We start from the raw sequence: 17593 nt of genomic DNA, 5'->3' as shown, positions 1-17593 counted from the left end.
GCTCCTATTTCAATTTTAGGTGCTGCAGGTCACCCATTTCTAAAATAAAATTAGTCCATGGTATGTTGTCCCACTGTACATTTTCATGCTGCTTGATTGAGAAACTAGTGTTTCATCCTTTGAAACAGAAACCAGTAACCTCACAGCAATGGTTCACGAGTCACTGTAGCATAAGTCTCCGAAAAATCTGTCCAAACTTGGCCAAGTCATAAAACTTTGAAATGTGAGTCTGAGCAAACCACTGGAGACTTGGTGGAAAACTTGCCCCCAAATTTCATTTACCTGGAGCATGGCCAAGCCCAAAACAGGGTGGGAACATCCAAGATCCTTCCTCAAAATCACCCCAGACAGTTGCTCCTGGAGAGCTCTGCAGCAAAGTTGGAGCTGGGACAGTGCTCAGGGGTATCCTGTCCTGTACTGCTATCGCAGTCAGGCAGTAGAGAGGACGTCAAGGAAGAGATAAGAGGAATTGTATCTGAAGAGCTAGAGGAAATCGATATAATCTCTTCAAGAACACAAAACATACAAAGTATTGTGGGACACGAAGCTCAGGTGAGAAGAGATTTGGTAAAAAGGCTAAGGGTGTATCTACACTGCAGACACAGCAGTGGCAGCCTTACAGAGCAGAAATCCCAACAGCAATCTGTGGATTGCTAAACCACAGCTAAAAGCTAAACCTAAGAAATTAGAGACAAAACTTTCTATTATTAGGAGAATGCTAGAGTCACAAAGTCAAGTGTTCAAACTTCAGGAAGTCTCAGAATTGAAGTCACCTGTTTAATCCTAACTCAACCCTCCTCCCATTAGGCACTATGACAAAGTTTTTACCTCATCTGCACACGCATTTCCCTACGATCCCATCCGATGATGGACTACGATCTTAGTCGTTTATCAGAGTCACATACCCAACTCCTGCTACATCTCTTGCAGATGCTGGAAGGCATGCAGGAAAGGGTGGGAGACAGCACACAGGAAAAACATGTTTCTGAGACTATGCCAAGTAAGTGGTGCCCTGCCATTCCATCCCCCTCTGTCTGGTTTTCAGCAAGTCACTTGAAAGAAAATCTGACCAGACTACCAGGAATTGCAAGTTACTCATTCCCTGGGTGCAGTACAATAAGATTCTGGAGGCTGATTTGCAGGAGTGCAGCACAATAGGAGACACTGAGAGCCATAATTTGAATATTAAAGTACAAAATTCAAGTTCTAACACTCAGAGTTATTAATAGTCCTGACTTCAATCTCACTGTGCCTCTGGTTCCTATCTGTAAAATGGGAACAACATAACCTTACAGCTTCTAGGAATACAATTAAAACATTAATGGTACGAAGTACACAAGACTCAGTACTCCTAAGCGCCATGCTCATGAGCACTTGACGGAATTTGTAATTCTGTGCTCAGTCCCGGATTTGAGAAGGCTGCAATACAGCAGACTCTAGGTTAACAGATTCAGCTATGGGGACCGTTACTTTGTGCACTGAATGAGGCAGAAAAGCTCTGTGCAAAAGAGGGGGATGTGACCATGACATTAAAAGACAATCCTACACTGCGAGGAGGCTGCACAACAAGGAAGCAACAGGCATCCTTACCTCTGGTGTTTCCTGACTCTGAAGTACTGAGCTTCAAAGCTTAAATATATTCTTTGTGATTTTTTTTTAGTCTATAGTGACTGAAAGAATGCCAGATAGAGGGTGGTGCTTTTCACCTACATACAATAGATGTAACAAGTATAAGTTGTTGTGTTTTACTCTAACAGGTGAACATGATTTGAGCAGAGATCTCAGAATCACCTTAGAGTCATCACTTTAAAGGGTCTGTTAAATACCTAAGGCAAATTCCTAAAGCAATGGCTTTCAGTAATGGCATAGCAGTTCAGAATTAGATTAAACCAACAATATTTTATATAACTTTTCAGACAAATAGGTCCCCACTCCAACAAGGGAGTTAAAATTCTGGTTCATTTCCCGACCAGTTTGTGAATCCCAACTTAAACCATAGGCATAGTGGGAACACAAACAGTGTAAAAACTACTTCTGCAAAAATTATGAAAAGTGCAGAAATATTAAGGCTGGCATTTGTGGCACTGTAGAGGGTACACTCATTGTTTAAAGAACAAATCCCAGTCACTGAATCAGAAATAGTGACTAAGAACGGCTGGGCACCATAGATCTGTCCTGAATAAGAGGCAGTATGGAGCAGTCCTGTTGCAGGAGCATGCGGGGAGCCAGGCTGCTGCTCATCACCTCTGCTGTAAAAGGCAAGAGAGGAGGGAAGCAGCACGCTGTAGCAGTCTTTTTATGCGCAGCTTACTTTCCACAGCAACCCAGCCATGCTGTCTGCCTCTTTGAGAGCGGCCAAGCCAAGGTTCAGCTCTCTCCTTGCTCTAGCCAAGGTTCAGCTCCTTGCTCCAGCTCACACACCCGCAGCTCAGCTGTGCACTGCTGCCCTCTGCTCCAGCACATGGACATGGGGGCAGAAACTCTTCCCAGGGACCACTGAGGAAAGCCCTGAGCAATCTGCCCTGCTCCTAGTGCTGATCCTGCTCTGAGCTGGAGGCTGGATTAGAGACCTCCCAGCGTCTCGTCCAACCCCAACGATTATATCATTTTTATGAATTAAGCTGTCGCTTACTTTCTTTACAGGTGTATGTTTGGCAGCTGGTGTCTGAAACTTTTCACAAATAGATGAAAAAGTAAAGTAGACTGTAAGAGTAACTATGTAAGTGTCTGCAAAGCCATCATCACAACGATGATTTAATCACAAGTCTTTATTTGGCTTGGTGGTTGGAATATGACAGCACACTGTTGGTTAAAACTGTGTTTGGTTTCAGTCATTGCTCTTAAACACTAGTCACCAGTTAAATTGCTGCTCCGACTGTCAGTCAGGGCTGAACCACAATGTCAGCTTTGAGGGAAAAAAAAGGGAACTTGTACAACAATCTACCTGACTGGCATCAAATCTACTGCAATGGAGAAGAAGCTGGTCTGGCAACCAGCAAATAATGACACATTTACATCAGTTTAAATTCCCTGCCTTCTCATTAACGAAAACTGGAAGAGGCATTGGAATATGCACTGCAGCTACGGGAGCCAGAGGGACAAATAAATATAAAACCAAGGACAAAAATCCCAGAGACATAAAAGTGTCTGAACAAGAGAACATCTTTGGCATCAACAGATGTTATTTGTACACATTTTGTTATGCTGTCAGATAATTCATTTAATTAAAGGGCATGTGTATCAGTGTCTCACCAGCATATTATGGATAGCACTTAAATTATGGCAGTGCATAAACCCAGGACATTAGTATTCTATCCACCTTAAATAAAAAGTCTGACTCCATCAATTTTAATACCCAGTTGCTTTAAGAAGTTGGCTACAGCTTCATGGCAGCATGCCCAGGTCCTTTGCTCAATCAAGCAATAGTTGTCTTTGACCAAAAAAGAAAAAAATAGCCAACAGTATCCTTGCTGAATGTCTGCTGGCATCTGCTATTAATATAGCAATAAGTAGATTACATGTAAAGATAGATTAATATTTTGGGTAACCATAACACTACAAAATCAGCTGGTTTAGTAAATCATTATTAAAGCTATCCACCTTAGATTATTCTTTTTAAAAAAATTGTCATGCATTTTTTATCCGTTATTTTAATTGTATGTACACAAGAACTAATGTGTTGTAGACACCTACATCATACACTGTTTACCTCATATTATACAATATCAGCATGTCACAGTGCCCTAGGCAAGGTCACCAAACTCCTAACAATGCTGTAGGATGTGGCAGAGGAATCCATCTTTACAAATTAGCCTTCATTATACATGATTCTGCTCATAAATCTTGATGTATTGTTTTCCAGTATAATAACTCTACCTTGCACTTGCACATACCCTCTAGATCTTTTAATTCACAAAGTATTTTACAAATACAAATTATTGGTATGTTTGCGTATATAAAGCTAATGTGCTGCTGTGATAGCAGAGCTCTAAATGTGACCCAACCTACTGGAGCACCTGCCCTGCTCTGTGTCCTTCTGGTCCCACCTGGGGATGGTAAGACTGCAGGAGCCTGGTTTTCCAGAGCAGTTAGGTGACCTAAAACTACAAAAGCACCTGAAATGAAACAAACCGGTTTTCTTTGGGAGTTGTGGTCCTCCTCACACTCAAACCCTATGAGGAACCAACTTGGACCTGCAAGTGACTTAGAAAACTGATCAGACAAGCAGGTGAGCCTGCTTCCCAGAGGCAAACACAACCCTCTTGATTGCTGAGATGCTCAGAAGGTGCCTCCGACGTGGGGCTACCTCCGACTGCTTGTGGCACCATCCCCTCCGTGCCCGCCAGGAACCGGGCAGGTGCTGCCTGCATGGGGCTGGGGCGTCCGACCTGCCTGCACCCCGGGTCGTGCCTGCAGCCCCGACCTGCCCGGCGACTGCCAGCTGCATCCGTGCCGGTCGTGAGGCGGTGCCGCGGAGCTCCCCGTCCCGCCCGGGCTTAAGCCCTGAGATGTCCGCGCTCCAGCGCGGCGGCGGCGGCGGCGGCAGCAGGGCAGGTGCCCCCCAGGCGCCCCGGCCGTCCCCCGGTGCGTCCCCTCGGAGCGGGCAGCCCTCTGCGCCGCCGGGGCCGGGACGTGCCCCGAGGTCTCTCCTCAGGTGGCCGCGGACAGGTAGCGGCAGCCGCGGCGCGGCGGGACTGACCTGCGAGCCGCCGCTCCCGGACATTCCTCCACAGCAAGTCCCAGGCTTTGGCGGTGGAGTCCCGCAGCTGCTCGCTCAGCGACCTCCGGAGCTGCGCCTTGGCCGGGCGGCTCTGGCTGCTCATCCTCGGCGGCTCCGCATGCCGCCCCGGGCAGCCCCGCTCAGCGCCGCCGGCGGCTTCCCTCGCCGGGGACGGGCAGCGGCGGCCACATGGGGCCGCGGGGCAGCCCCGCCGCGCCGCAGCCCGCGTCACCGCCGCTCCGGGCGGGCGGCCCCTTTACCTGAGCGCCGCCCGGCACGCCGCCCGCCCCCGCCCCGGCCCCCGGGGCAGCAGCGTCGCCGCCAGCCTTCCTCAGGGCCCCGTCCCGCGCCCGGCGCCTCGCCGCCCTCCTTCCTCCTTCCCTCCCCCCGCTCCTCAGCCCCCGCGGGGCGGGGAAGGTGCCCCCTGGGTCTGGCCCGGCTCCTCGTCGGCCTCGCCTGAGGTCGCCCCCGCTGCTGCCCGTGAGGGGCCGGCGGCGGGAAATGGCCGCCCCCGTCCTCCGGCCCGCCCGGGACCCCGCGCCCCTCGGGCTCAGGCGCGGACGACGGCCCGGGCCACCGCAGGCCTTTTGGCCGTGCGCCTAAATGTCGTGACCCCGCTTGTGCCCGTGGCCCCTCATTTGGGAGCTGTCCGGCCAAGCACTCCCGGCCGCTCTGCTCTCAGCGCCCAGCCCTGGGCTGCCGCTCGCCGCCTCCCGCTGCCCGCCTCAGCCCGCCCAGGGCCACCGGCGCCGGCCAGGCTTCGTGCTCCCTGGACAGCGACCGGCAGCCGCCTGCCGCCACCCCAGCCCCGCCGCCCCGCTCTCCCGGAGCCCCGCTGCGAAGAGCCGGCATCCGCCGCTCCAGGGCGAGGTCAGCCACCACGAGGTGACAGAAAACCTGGCTCGCAGCGGGCTGCCTTTTTCTTGGGAAGCAGCAATAGGTGCTTCAACCACGCCGCGACTTTTGCCAAGAGAAAATTAGTTTTTTCCGAGGTCTCTGTATATCAACTCTCCACCCGAGCTCAAGCCACTGTCCTCACAACACAGCTTCTCCCATTTCTGTCCCACTTTCTCTGCGTTCCACCCACTTACCTCCCACCTCCCTCCCCCCGCTTCATCCCTTCCACTCCCCTGCATCCTCTCCTCTTCTCGAACAAGCTCTTACACTCCTAAAAGATTTCAGAAGTAAATCCTGTCAGCCACTTTTTGCAAACACTTAGAGACTAGAATCCCAATTCTTCCATCCCTAGATGAGCCAGAGAGCAACATCAGGGCCCTTATCCCATTTAGGAAACCAATTTTGGGTCTGTGCTCCCTCTGAGATCTGGGAAATTCTGTTGTAACTGGCCCCTTCCCTGTCCTGGCCACCCGCGGAGTGGATGGTTCCCAGCACAACTGGCAGCAGCGAGTCCGACAGCTGAGAGGGACAACAGGGACTTCATTTCGTCACAAACCATTACTTATTGCTTACTCTTTTTGCAGAGTAAATTGCATGATGTGCAATGATGAGGCTGATATTCCTGAAAGCGAGTGCCATACACTGGAAGAGCTGAATACCCTGGTAAAGCAGTCACGTTAAACATTATCAATATCCCCATCTTGTTTAAATTAAAACTGTAACTGCAACGCCAGCAATATCCATAGAAGCTAAAAGCAAACAAACAGATGTATTTCATGTTACCACTTGGTTTTAATAACATCTTCTGCTTATTCTCGGATGTGAATTTGTTTTCCGTTGCCCCTGTTCTTAAAAGGTTCATCTTAAACTACTGTACTTTATCTGATACAGTGGAGACGATGTGCTTGCCCAGAACTTGTGAAGATGTTGTATGTCACTCCTCCTCTGCAACTCCAGCTACAGTGTCCTTCCTCCAAATGACTGGACAAAATCTTACGAGAAAAGGGATGCCTTCCAAGATCTGGAAGGGGGACAGGATAATTATGTAAATACTCCCACATCCCATGATCCAGAGCAAACACCTGCTGATGTTAATGGAAGAAGAGAGGATTACAGTTCCTACAATCAGCTCCTCCACCCCGTAAATCTGCCTCTGACCTCTGCCTCACTTTATTTAATTCCCTACCAACACAGCCATTACTGGTACATAAGACCTACGTTGCCTGTTTTCTGCCACAGGCTCCTATCCGCTAGGAACCAGGTAGAGATGAGAAATAAATTTCTGACATTGTACTCAGCTGCCCTATAAAGATCAGCAGTGACATGCAGTCTAAAGGTGAAATCATAAAATCAGTTTTGAAGGTTTTGTATCATACCGTTGTGTCACTACCCACAAACACCAATTTGTGTCAGCCAGTACCGTAACCTTCAGCAGTGCTCTTCTGGCAGCCACACTCGAATGCGCTCTCTTACTGTGTCCGGCCGGTCTCAAAGACAGATCTCCCTTTCTTCAATTGCTTTCTGTGACTGCCAGAATGTAGTGATACAAAAAAAGATACTCTTTTCCCTTTTATATAATTTTTGAAGAGGTTACTTTATAAAAAATGCCCCTAGACTTCCAGGTTTACTGAATGCAGCTAATTAGCAATGAGATACTAGCAATTGCTAATACCATCTTATCTTACCACAGGTTACTAAGATAAACTCCAGTGATACCGCTGGATTTCACAATCAGCAGCAGAACAGAACTGGCAAGCCTAGACCAAGCTCTGTGGCGGACACTGACAAAAATCTTACTAATTTCACGTACTTGCCTTTACTGTGGAAAACTAAATCCAGCAGCAAGATCAGATACCATACTTTTCTCTCAGTAATGAGAAAATACCTCATGCAGCAACTGGCCCATTCCTATTTTATGCCTTTAATCATAGCCAACTGTTCAGAAGTCAAGTTACCAACACAGGTATTTTTGATGTATTACACCTAGTAGTAGCAGTTACAATAACAGCTGTTCTATACAGCCTGCTTGAAGAAAGGTATGTTCTAGGGATCAGTCATAGGTCAAAGATGTTTTGCTTCCTTTTAGGATGGTAGAAAGCACGACTAAGTGGTCGACTAAGTTCTGGCCTCCCTCCATGCATTTTCATCTGTTGGTTAAGTGCGTAAGTAGCCAACTGATCAGTGCTCTTGTCTACACCTTGAAACATTTTGAAATCCTGAACAAGACAGATAACATTTCTGGGGGAAAGAAAAGGAAAGCACATTTTCCACAGAAACAGCAGTTTTTCTGCTTGATACTAATCAAAATGGTTCTGTTCAGAGTAATTGCCTTAAAAGAAGCTGAACTATGATATTTGTCTTTTCTCATTGATAGCAGAATACTGGCAGGAATGAAAGTGGCATTTGTCTGTCTTAAAATCTTGCAAGCGTGTAAAACGTTGGGGGAAAATCTAAGCTAATTATACCCATGATCTGATGCCATTGTGGCACAGAAGTCTGATGTTCTAATTATATATTTAGCAATTTATAGTTCCTCCCAATCACTATGGTAATTAAATGCCAAGTTAATTGATACTACATAATAATCTGGCCTCTAATTAGCAGTGTGTTTTTAATTTGTTACAGATTCCATTATGCAGCCTGATCTAGTCCTAATAAAGTCACTGTAAAACCTTCCATGCATCTGGTAAGAAGAGAATCAGGCCTAAGAAAGAGAAAAATGACTACATCTTGGTTTGCCATTTGTAAACTACCGAACGACTACGAGAAAAGTATAACTTCTTTCCTTTTTTACCTCTAATCTTTAATTATGATGAGTCAGGATTTTTTGTTACTTTACCCACTTCACAATAGTTTTCTGCTTGTAGAAGGACAAAACAGGGTACATCTTGCAGAGGAAAATATGACAAGAGCATATCCTTGGTTACTGCATGCTGTTTAGTGGACACAAGCTCCATATACTTGTATCTCTTAAAAAGCAATAATAAAGCAAAAGAAGAAGTCAATTAGCACTGCAGGATCACTGATGGAAGCTGATGCTAATCAGTGTAATACCAAATTTTATAATACATCTAATTCTTTGGGAACTGACCGTAAATTCGTGAAGCTTCTTTAAGTTTACGATACTCAAAATGGTGTTGCTGTGCTTTTGTAGCTTCAAATAGTAGCTCAGACAGCCTAGATATAAATACATCAAGTAATATTTATAACTTTGGCAATGATCCTTATCTCTTTGGGGGTCCTAGAGCTCTGGAATTTGTTTTCTGTCACAGGCTAAATGTCCTGTGTGTGATGTTGTAAGTCTGGGTTACCACTGGAAAGAAAGGATTTGAGGTTTTCCATTGCTTGTTTTCCTAATAGCAGAGTGCAGTGAATTGCATACTAATTCTGTGGTTGAAGTTATGTGAAAAGTACCGAGGGCATATGAGTAGGTGTCCTCTTCGACATCTAAGTAAACAAACAAACATTTTGGATAGAGAAAAATAAGAATCATTGTGAACAAGGACAAAATGTTCCAGCTTGTTCCCTGGCACTCTCTCCTTGCTTGTTATTTACATATGCAAATTATCATCATTTTAAGGTAGCTTTAATGAGGATCAATTATAAAGCAGTTTCACTCTTTCCCGGTTTATCAAGAGATTGGCACCTTCTCCGTTTCAGCTTTCTGAAGCTCTGGGAAAGGATCACTCTGCACTTTGCCAACAGCAGAGCACTGATGGCTTTCATTAGCCGGGGCCAAATTCTTTCACTTTTGTTAGCGGTGATTAATGCTGAAATAAACGGGACTTCTTGCAGTCTGCACTGTGAAAAGGCTCTAAGTGTGCTCAGATGCAGACTACAGTAACAAAGTATCTGCTGTTTGACTGTGCTCCCTCTCTCTTGCTAAAACTGCCATGGAGGGGATGGGCGGGAATCAGGCTTTTCTCCTGTTCATAGGACAAAGGATGGTACTTTATTATTATTAATAATAAACTGTATTATCAAAGTACTTAGAACCAGAAACTGGATGGATCTTTGTCCTCAGGAGATTACAAACTAAATATAAAATAAGACACCAGTGGAGCAAAGAGCCAGTTGGGGTAGGAAGGGTGGAGTACAAGAGAACAATAAAACAATACCGGCCAGTGTCGTAACTACTGGTGTTAGCACACCAGAATTAGCTTCTGGAGGCACTGACGCACAGCGAGTCAGCAAGAGGGTCTCCAAGGAGATTAATGTGGGGTCTGTATATATCCAGAGGACCAACTCCCAAGAGTGAGGGGCAGTTTTAGAGAAAGCATGCAGATGTGTATTTGAAAACATAACGAGTAGACAACAAAAGCTGGCATCCTGCACAGACAGACTGCGGGAATCAAGCTTTTAACATCGAACAAATGATAGAGAGGGAAAGGAAGGGCCTTCAGCTGAGTAGCCACCACTTGATGCAACACAAAGGCAGGATGAACTGCAGTGAATAGTGACGGCAGAGAACTGCCAGAGTATTTGCATTTGGGACGCACTGAAGTAGACCAGGATGTGTCTATCGAGGCAGAGTAAGTGAGAAGAAAGATGAGATGACAGGTATGGGATGCAAGTTCTTCCAACCACGAATCTTCACCTGGAAAGCTCCTTCTGACAAAAACATAATTTCTTACAGAATAAAATTAGCGCAAATGTCAGTTTTTCTGGAAAATAACTGCTATTTTTCTGGTTTTACCATGGAGCAGGATTTTCACATTCTGGCCAACCTTAACTTGGACTTTTCTCTCCATCTCACATCTTAGTTGTATCTAGCTCTTGCAGATTATTTTTTAATAACCCTTCTACTTCTCCAGTCTTGTCTCCTTAACTCAGCCTAAGTTGTCACAGGAGAATAATGAGCTCCAGGTGAAGGCCCTGTGTGACAGGTAGGGCCTGTTCTATGGGCCTGTTCTAGGGCCTCATACTCTGTTCTATGAGAATGGTGAAAAAGGGGACAGGGAGCTAACTGTGGCACAAATGATCATTGGATGGATTACTGTCTGAGTAAACAGAGCGCTTCTACTGAACAGCAGGCAACAAAGCTGATACTTAAGCTGAAATTCTGAAGAACTGCAACCACAAAAGCCCTTGCACATTTCTCAGATAGCAGAGGAGAAGAATGGACAAAATAAACCATGTGCCAATAAACTTTCACCTCCTTTCCTAAGATGCTCTGTGGACATCTTTAAAATGTAGTATGTTGCAGATGTGAAAGCTTGGGCTGGGCAAAGGCAGTCACTGTAGAAATAGCCAATTCTTCAATGATTAAGCAACTGGGAAAGTGGAATACATTTTATATGTGTAGATACAGTGGTTTTTTACTGAAGCAGAACTTGAAATTTTGAGGTGATTAATGCCCTTGAAAAAATGAGCAGCTATGTTGAAACAAGAAATGTCTCAGCACAGAATATTGCCCCTGTTCTTCTCATTCAAGCTTTTGGTGTCTGATTTTTCCCATCCTTTTTAGTTGCTTGACAAAAATATATTATTCTAAACTACATCTTACTTTGCTCTCAAAGTACTCATTTCCTTAATATTGTATTGGGACCTTGTCTAAACCAAGATTATTTTTTTTTTCCAAACTTCCAACTGTTATTACCATCACAGGAGAAATAATTGGAACATTTTGTAAAAAAGCCTTGCAGCAGTCAGTGGCAATTTAGCACATACTGTATCTGGATATTGGTTCAGAGACCTGGGAGCTTGTTCTTTTTTTTTTTTTTTTTATAACTCTCCTGGATTACACAGGAAAACATGATCAATCTTGACAACAGGTTCTAACAACAATGCAACGGAATTGTTCCCAAAACCAATTTACTTATAAGAGTAAGAACCTGCTTCAGACACGCAAATACTCATGTGCACACGCTTTACTAGTAATCAGGCTACTGACTGATGGGAGCATATTGCCAAGTACCTATATATTGCAAGCTGTGGATTTTTGCAGAGCTTCCTTCATTACTGGTCACACAGCTACTGTTTTAACTTACTTAACAGATTTTTAAAATATATATTTGGTAGAATTGAAATGCAATGATACTAACGTTTTTGGACAGGAAATAAAGAATGTCATGGCCAGTTGCAATAGGGGATAGAATTTCAGGTAGGCAGATTATAATGACCAGAATCAAAATTGGGCTGAGACCCAAGCCAAGCCCTACTAACCTAAAAAGTTCTAGAGGATCTTGAATCATTAAAGCTGATTTTAAATTTCTTCTTGCTTCCACAGCAAAGAAGGGCCAATCGGCTGTTTGCAGTATTGTCTGAGTCTCATTCGAAGTGAAGGCTGGTGGCGATTCGATTGTAAGCATCATTTCCCACAGCCCCACTGGGAAGGTTTCCCAGCCGGCTCAGAGCCTGCCTAAGCCCACTCCATCACCCTGCTCTGGCATTGCAGACCTCTCTGTTCAGCAAGCTAAGTGGTACGGCCATTCCTGCTAGTATAAAGGAGCTTAAGCTTAGGAAGAATGCTCGTTTCATGACATTTAACATATCTGAGTATTCCCACTGAGAAGCAGGATATTCATGCTGTGAAGAAGGGGCTGGACTAGGTGGATCTGCAACTCTTTCCATCCAAAAATGTCTCTGTTTCTGTGTGAACATTTTGGTAGCATCAGGCAGCACCTGTATTCCATTAACTCCAAAAGCATTTCAGTGTTTACAGTAACCAGGAAATGTCAATGTCTGTGTTATATTAACAAGTCAGCACTAACAACTGCAGTTTTAGCTTTTAGAGCTGCGCAGAGAACAGTTTACTGTGAGTCACTGAGAGTTTTACTTTTTTTGGTTGAAACATGAACAGGCCTGTAGTACTGCCCTTGAAACCATTACAGAAAGCTTTGGAGAAAAAAAGTTATCAAAAGAAGTTCAATATTTCTTCAGTAATGGCTTCATATAATCAGGTAGGCAAAAACATAGCTGAAAACTGCAAGTCTAAAAAGTACTTGTAGCTTCTTCACCTTAGTTCTGCTTACACTCCTGCCTTTTGCATGTAGGTTAAGGGGGTTTGCATAATCACATAATTTCATTCAAGATTCAGTATCTTGGAAACAAAGCTATGTTATATTTTTATGTGGACATATATGCACAGAGATAAGTTATAAGGTGCCACCCTGCATAGTAGGCAGCAGACTTTATGAGAGCACTGATGTGCTGCTGTATAATTATAGTCCATGTAAAAGAATTCGACTGTAAGAAATTAAATAGTCTGCCAGGCAAAGCACAACTTATTGTGGTCTTCCAAATAGACTTCAACCTCTGCATGCAAAAGGCAAAAAAATCTATGCTATGCACCCATTTGCTTTTCACAGAACTGAATTTTAATAGTGACATTAAATTACTATTCTATAAACAGCAACATCAAACACCATGGGAGAAAGCTAGAAAACAGTAAGATATTTTTCTTTTCTCTTTCGGGATTGAAAGCAGTACTTGGTAAAGCAACTTAATTCCCAGAAAGGCAATAGCAGGGACTGCTCCGTGGCTGGCCCAGCATACCAAGGGCAGAGAGAGCTCGACGAGGTGTTTCCCCATCACCTGCTGCTGCGTAGAGTGATGTGACCAGAATGATGACAGAGGCCACAGCTCTCTACTGATAAATGCCGCGACTCACTTTCCAGAAAGGGCCATCTTTTTTATTTAATATTACTTGAAAATTTGATTCCAGAAAGAACAGAGCAGGCTTCACCTCCCCCTTGTACTCCCTTGGAGCACTGTATTCTAGCTGGCCCCTCTTCTTATTAATAGACCCTTTTTTAAGCCTCCACAAACACAATTCCCCTTGACTTCAATTAAATACCATGCAAATGAGGGAGATATGCATTCAGGACAGTGCAAGAAGGCAAGAAAAAGTTATTTTGCTTGTATGTATTGCTGGTTCCAAAGTTCATTTTCAGTGTTGCAATGGTTTCTAGTGAGATTAGTGCCTATGGATGATGTCGGAACACCTTTACGGTGCCGCAGGTACAGATGTTGTTCATATTGTTTGCTTACACTACTGTCATGCAGACTCACTTCAACAGCCGCAGGTACAGATGTTGTTCATATTGTTTGCTTACACTACTGTCATGCAGACTCACTTCAACAGCTTTTTGTCATTTTGTGCTGACATAAATCTGTTCAGTAGCAATTACCTGAGATTGTTCTACATTTCAGGGAAATTTTTTGAATCATTTACATTACAAAAACCCACATAAATTGCTTGGAGAGTAGGTGCTAAAGGGATTATAACTCAGCAGGATCTTACGCAGTGTTAGTTTTTGAGACAGAAGATCAGTTAATTTACCTGACAGAGAATACTTATACTAAGTAATCCTTGATGTTCATTTGATCAAAATTATCAGATACATTGTTTCAGAGTTCAGGTCTTAAAAATATTTTAGCGAATGTCGCCACTAAAGGGGAAAAAAGTGTAAGAAGTAAATATGAAAACCAAAACCTAGTCTTATGCCTCAAATTGGACACTGTTCCCAGTTTCTATTCTGAAATGTTGCTAAATGGTTTTGCAGTGAGCTAACGTAGTTCGTTGCTGTCAGTCAAATCATAAAGAATACCATTTCATCTGGAAAACATTATCTTCCTGTAGGACTTAAATAGATTTGGATTTATCCACCCCCCCTTCTGTCCGATAGCTCTTCTTTTACAGCTGTGCAGGATAAATGCAAAGTGGGTTGTATGTACTACTACTAAGTAACAGTAGGCTCTTACTCTACTTTGTACAGGTATAAATTACCTTTTTAATGCAGAGTTGATCAAACTCAAGGTCTTCTCAACAATCACCAGGGACAGCTTCCCTGCCTACAAGAACTTTAAAAAAAACCCCACAATTTAGACCAAACACTAGTGACAATCCCAGTAACGGTGAAGTTCTTGACTTGCTGAAGTAATTGTAAAAATTCCCGTATGCTTCACTTCATCCAGTATGTGTATGTCCCTTTCCCTATTTACTCCCACCAAGCTTCTTAAGACTATGTGAGCATAAAGTCCTCCATTTCTTGCTGATTTGATGATCCTCATTAATTGGGAAAACAGGTTCCAGCACATGAGGGTGCTACTTGTTCTGTATCTTCTGTTCATTGGATATCCCTAGGACTTAAAGGCGCGTAGGAATTTAGTGCCGCAACATTTTTTTCACTAGTTAAGTAAAATGATTGTATCTATCTTCCCTGCATATCATCCTTCACTGACTTCTTTGAATGTTTCTTTTTGTAGACAGTTTTGTAAGGTTGACAATGCTGGACGTCACTGTGATATAGTTGCCCAAATTTATATGATGACATTATAATAATATCAATGCTGTTCTTTATGGTTCATATAAATTAGCATTTTATTTGCTTTCATGACTAGTGCTGTAAATTGAACAGCTGTTTTCATTGAGTTGTTTTAATTAAGCTGTCCATAATGTTGCCTAGGTATTTTTCTGAACTGGTAACACTTCATTAAGCAGGCAGTATCAGTGAATGCTTCAGATCATTCCTGAGCATTACCTCACACTTAGGTAAATTGAAATCCCATCTGCTTTGAGGTTGTCAAATCACCTCGCTTTGGTGATTTGAATTTGGTTCTCAGAAATCTTTCTAATCTTTAGTACCCTAGGAAATCTCAAGTTTGCTACAGATTTTGCCATCTGTTCACTCACTTGTCAAGATAATGAAGCTTTAAATGATACTTGTCCTAGTAAAAATCTTTTAGGCAACCTATTATTAGCCTCTCTTCATTCTGAAAACTGACAAGTTTAATTTGAGTGTCTTTGGATCTTTTATGAAGTTTATGTTCTATGACCAAAATTTCCTTCCCATGCTGATTTCTCACGTTATTTCCTTTCTGTTTTGAAGATCTCTGGAATATTAGTTTGGAAAGCCTAGATAAATTTTATCTCTTCCTGTTTTCCTGTGCAGAAGCTGTTTCTCTTTTCTTTTACAGAGCCATGCTGGTTCCTACGTCTGTATTCTCATCTGGGTGTATTATAGCTTGCTTTGGTTTTTTCGGAAACCTCTATGATAATTAATATAGGAAGCTGTAATTATTTTTGCTGCCCACAATGACTTCTTTTCATCTTTAAATATGGGTATCATTCTAGCTGCCTTAGACAGCTGAACCTGATGAGTGTATTTCAACACTTCCACTTTCATCTCTTATTTGCTAAGAGGACTCCAGAATGCACTCACATTCGGGCATTAAGTCTGGAAATACTCTGCCCAGACAGAAAAAAATCCATTATTTTAAAAGCTAAGTCCCTAAGTCTTACACCCTAAGTCACTGTCTGATTTTCAGAAGTGGTTACCACTCATCAGCCACTTCTGAAATCCTTTCTGAAAATCAGGTGATATATTTAAAGGCATAAACAGGAATCTGGAAGTTCAGGTTTTGGTCCTCAGTTTTTAAACCTTCCTTCTTACTACCCAGAGAGTTGGCTAATACTCAGACAGTCAAGGAGACATAACCCATGGGTGATGTCATGATAGATCATGATAGGTCCATTAATCAGCAGAAGGAAAAGCAAGAAATTGTTTTGATTGCAAGGGTAAAGAGGGAGTATTATGCATGGCTTTAGAGAGCTTCCGAGGCTGTTTGCCCATTTCACTGAGAACCAGAGAGGACTAAGAAGATCTGGAGAACAAAGAGGTACAGGGTGGAGGCAACAGAAGAGGCAGAAGGAAGGGAAGAATGGAGGGAGGGAAGGAGGGAAGGAGGGAAGGAGGGAGGGAGGGAGGGAGGAAGGAAGGAAGGAAGGAAGGAAAGAAGGAAGGAAGGAAGGAAGGGTAACCAGCCTGTGAAGTCACAGTGCCTTTAAGAGGAAACTGAGCAGTGTGGTAAGGAGGAAAACTAAAACTGTATTTTGCAAAGAAGGAAATGGAGAGAAAATGAACAGAGACAGAGGACTCCAGAAGATGATAAGAGACAAAAGCAGTGGGTAGGGTATGTGCAGGGTGTAGAGAAGTGTGCAGAGCAATGAACAAAGTGGCTGTGTGCACTGCTAGTCCAGGTTAACTGAATTAACTGAGTTAAGCATAACTTTAAAGTGTTCGGGTTTGCACTTTATTCATTTTAACTTAATCTGTGAATCAGAAATGCTAATAAAATTTCAAAAGCAATAGGTGTAAGTTTCCCATTCCTTGAATTTTAGGCACCCATTGTTAAAAGAGAACTGAGGGAGGTGGGAAGCTGGGATGGAAAGGGATGTCCCTCAGAAGGTGCCTCATTCCACCCCAAACTGGCTGCCTGGAAGAGGTGCTACAGCAGACCCGTGGAAGAGGACTTGATCCAGTTGAAGAAGATGTTACACTCTGAAAATGCCTCTCTCCCCCCATTGACAGAAGAGATGCTTAGAAAGCCATCTTAGACTGTAGGTAAAGCTGGAGGTATCAATTCCATCTCATGTTTCCAGTTTCTGTGGAATTTTAATAGGATTTCAGTATTTAAGCATTGTAGGCTCATTGGAAAATCTCAGGTTGATTATGTTTCAGTTTCACTCTAGTCTTTTTTAAAGTCTGTAATAGATTTAAAAGCACAATCCTCATGATTCTCACTAGAATTTGTGTTCTGAAATCCTATGGCTTATTTCTCCTTTTGTTCTTTTTTAACATGGGCTACCTTTTGATGTGGAGACACTGGAATTGTTTTGCTGTTGAAAAACAACTTTTCTCTTGCAGCACCAGCTGTAAAACATGAACACCTTGTTGGATCACACTCCAGAAATCTGAAATGGGAATCCTGCCAAAGCTCAGGGCTTCCTTTTTGTTTTGACTGTTGCACTGCTCTTGCTTCTGTTAGTATCACATTCCTACCACTTGTGCTTTTCAGACACCTACGGCCAAACTTGTTCCCAGTGTAACTCCACTGAACTCAATGGAGCTGCAAGAGAAGTGAATTTGTCTCAGTATGTCTGTAAATGAACCAGTCATTTAAGCTGGAGAGTGACATTGATAAGCAATAACAGCACAGGAGTGGTGAAAGGAAGATATCTCCTAGTTAGTT

The 17593-nt window shown here is 43.5% G+C and overlaps 1 protein-coding gene across 3 annotated transcripts in view; it reads right to left on the bottom strand.

The window, feature by feature from the left end:
• STARD13 (StAR related lipid transfer domain containing 13) overlaps window positions 1-17593 on the bottom strand; it is a 305468-nt gene that overhangs the window by 143379 nt on the left and 144496 nt on the right. The window contains exon 1 of one of the 3 annotated variants that reach the window (XM_075742021.1): window positions 4700-4930. The exons of the other annotated variants lie outside the window; for them this stretch is intronic. Within the exon in view, the coding sequence (XP_075598136.1) occupies window positions 4700-4823 (124 nt within the window). The 5' untranslated portion in view covers window positions 4824-4930. Of the gene's footprint in view, window positions 1-4699; window positions 4931-17593 lie in introns of those variants that run through there. 3 annotated transcript variants of the gene reach the window in all.

This window comes from Balearica regulorum, chromosome 1 (genome assembly GCF_011004875.1).
Source record: "Balearica regulorum gibbericeps isolate bBalReg1 chromosome 1, bBalReg1.pri, whole genome shotgun sequence".
Lineage (NCBI taxonomy): Eukaryota > Metazoa > Chordata > Aves > Gruiformes > Gruidae > Balearica > Balearica regulorum.
This window is presented reverse-complemented; position numbering and strand designations above follow the sequence as displayed.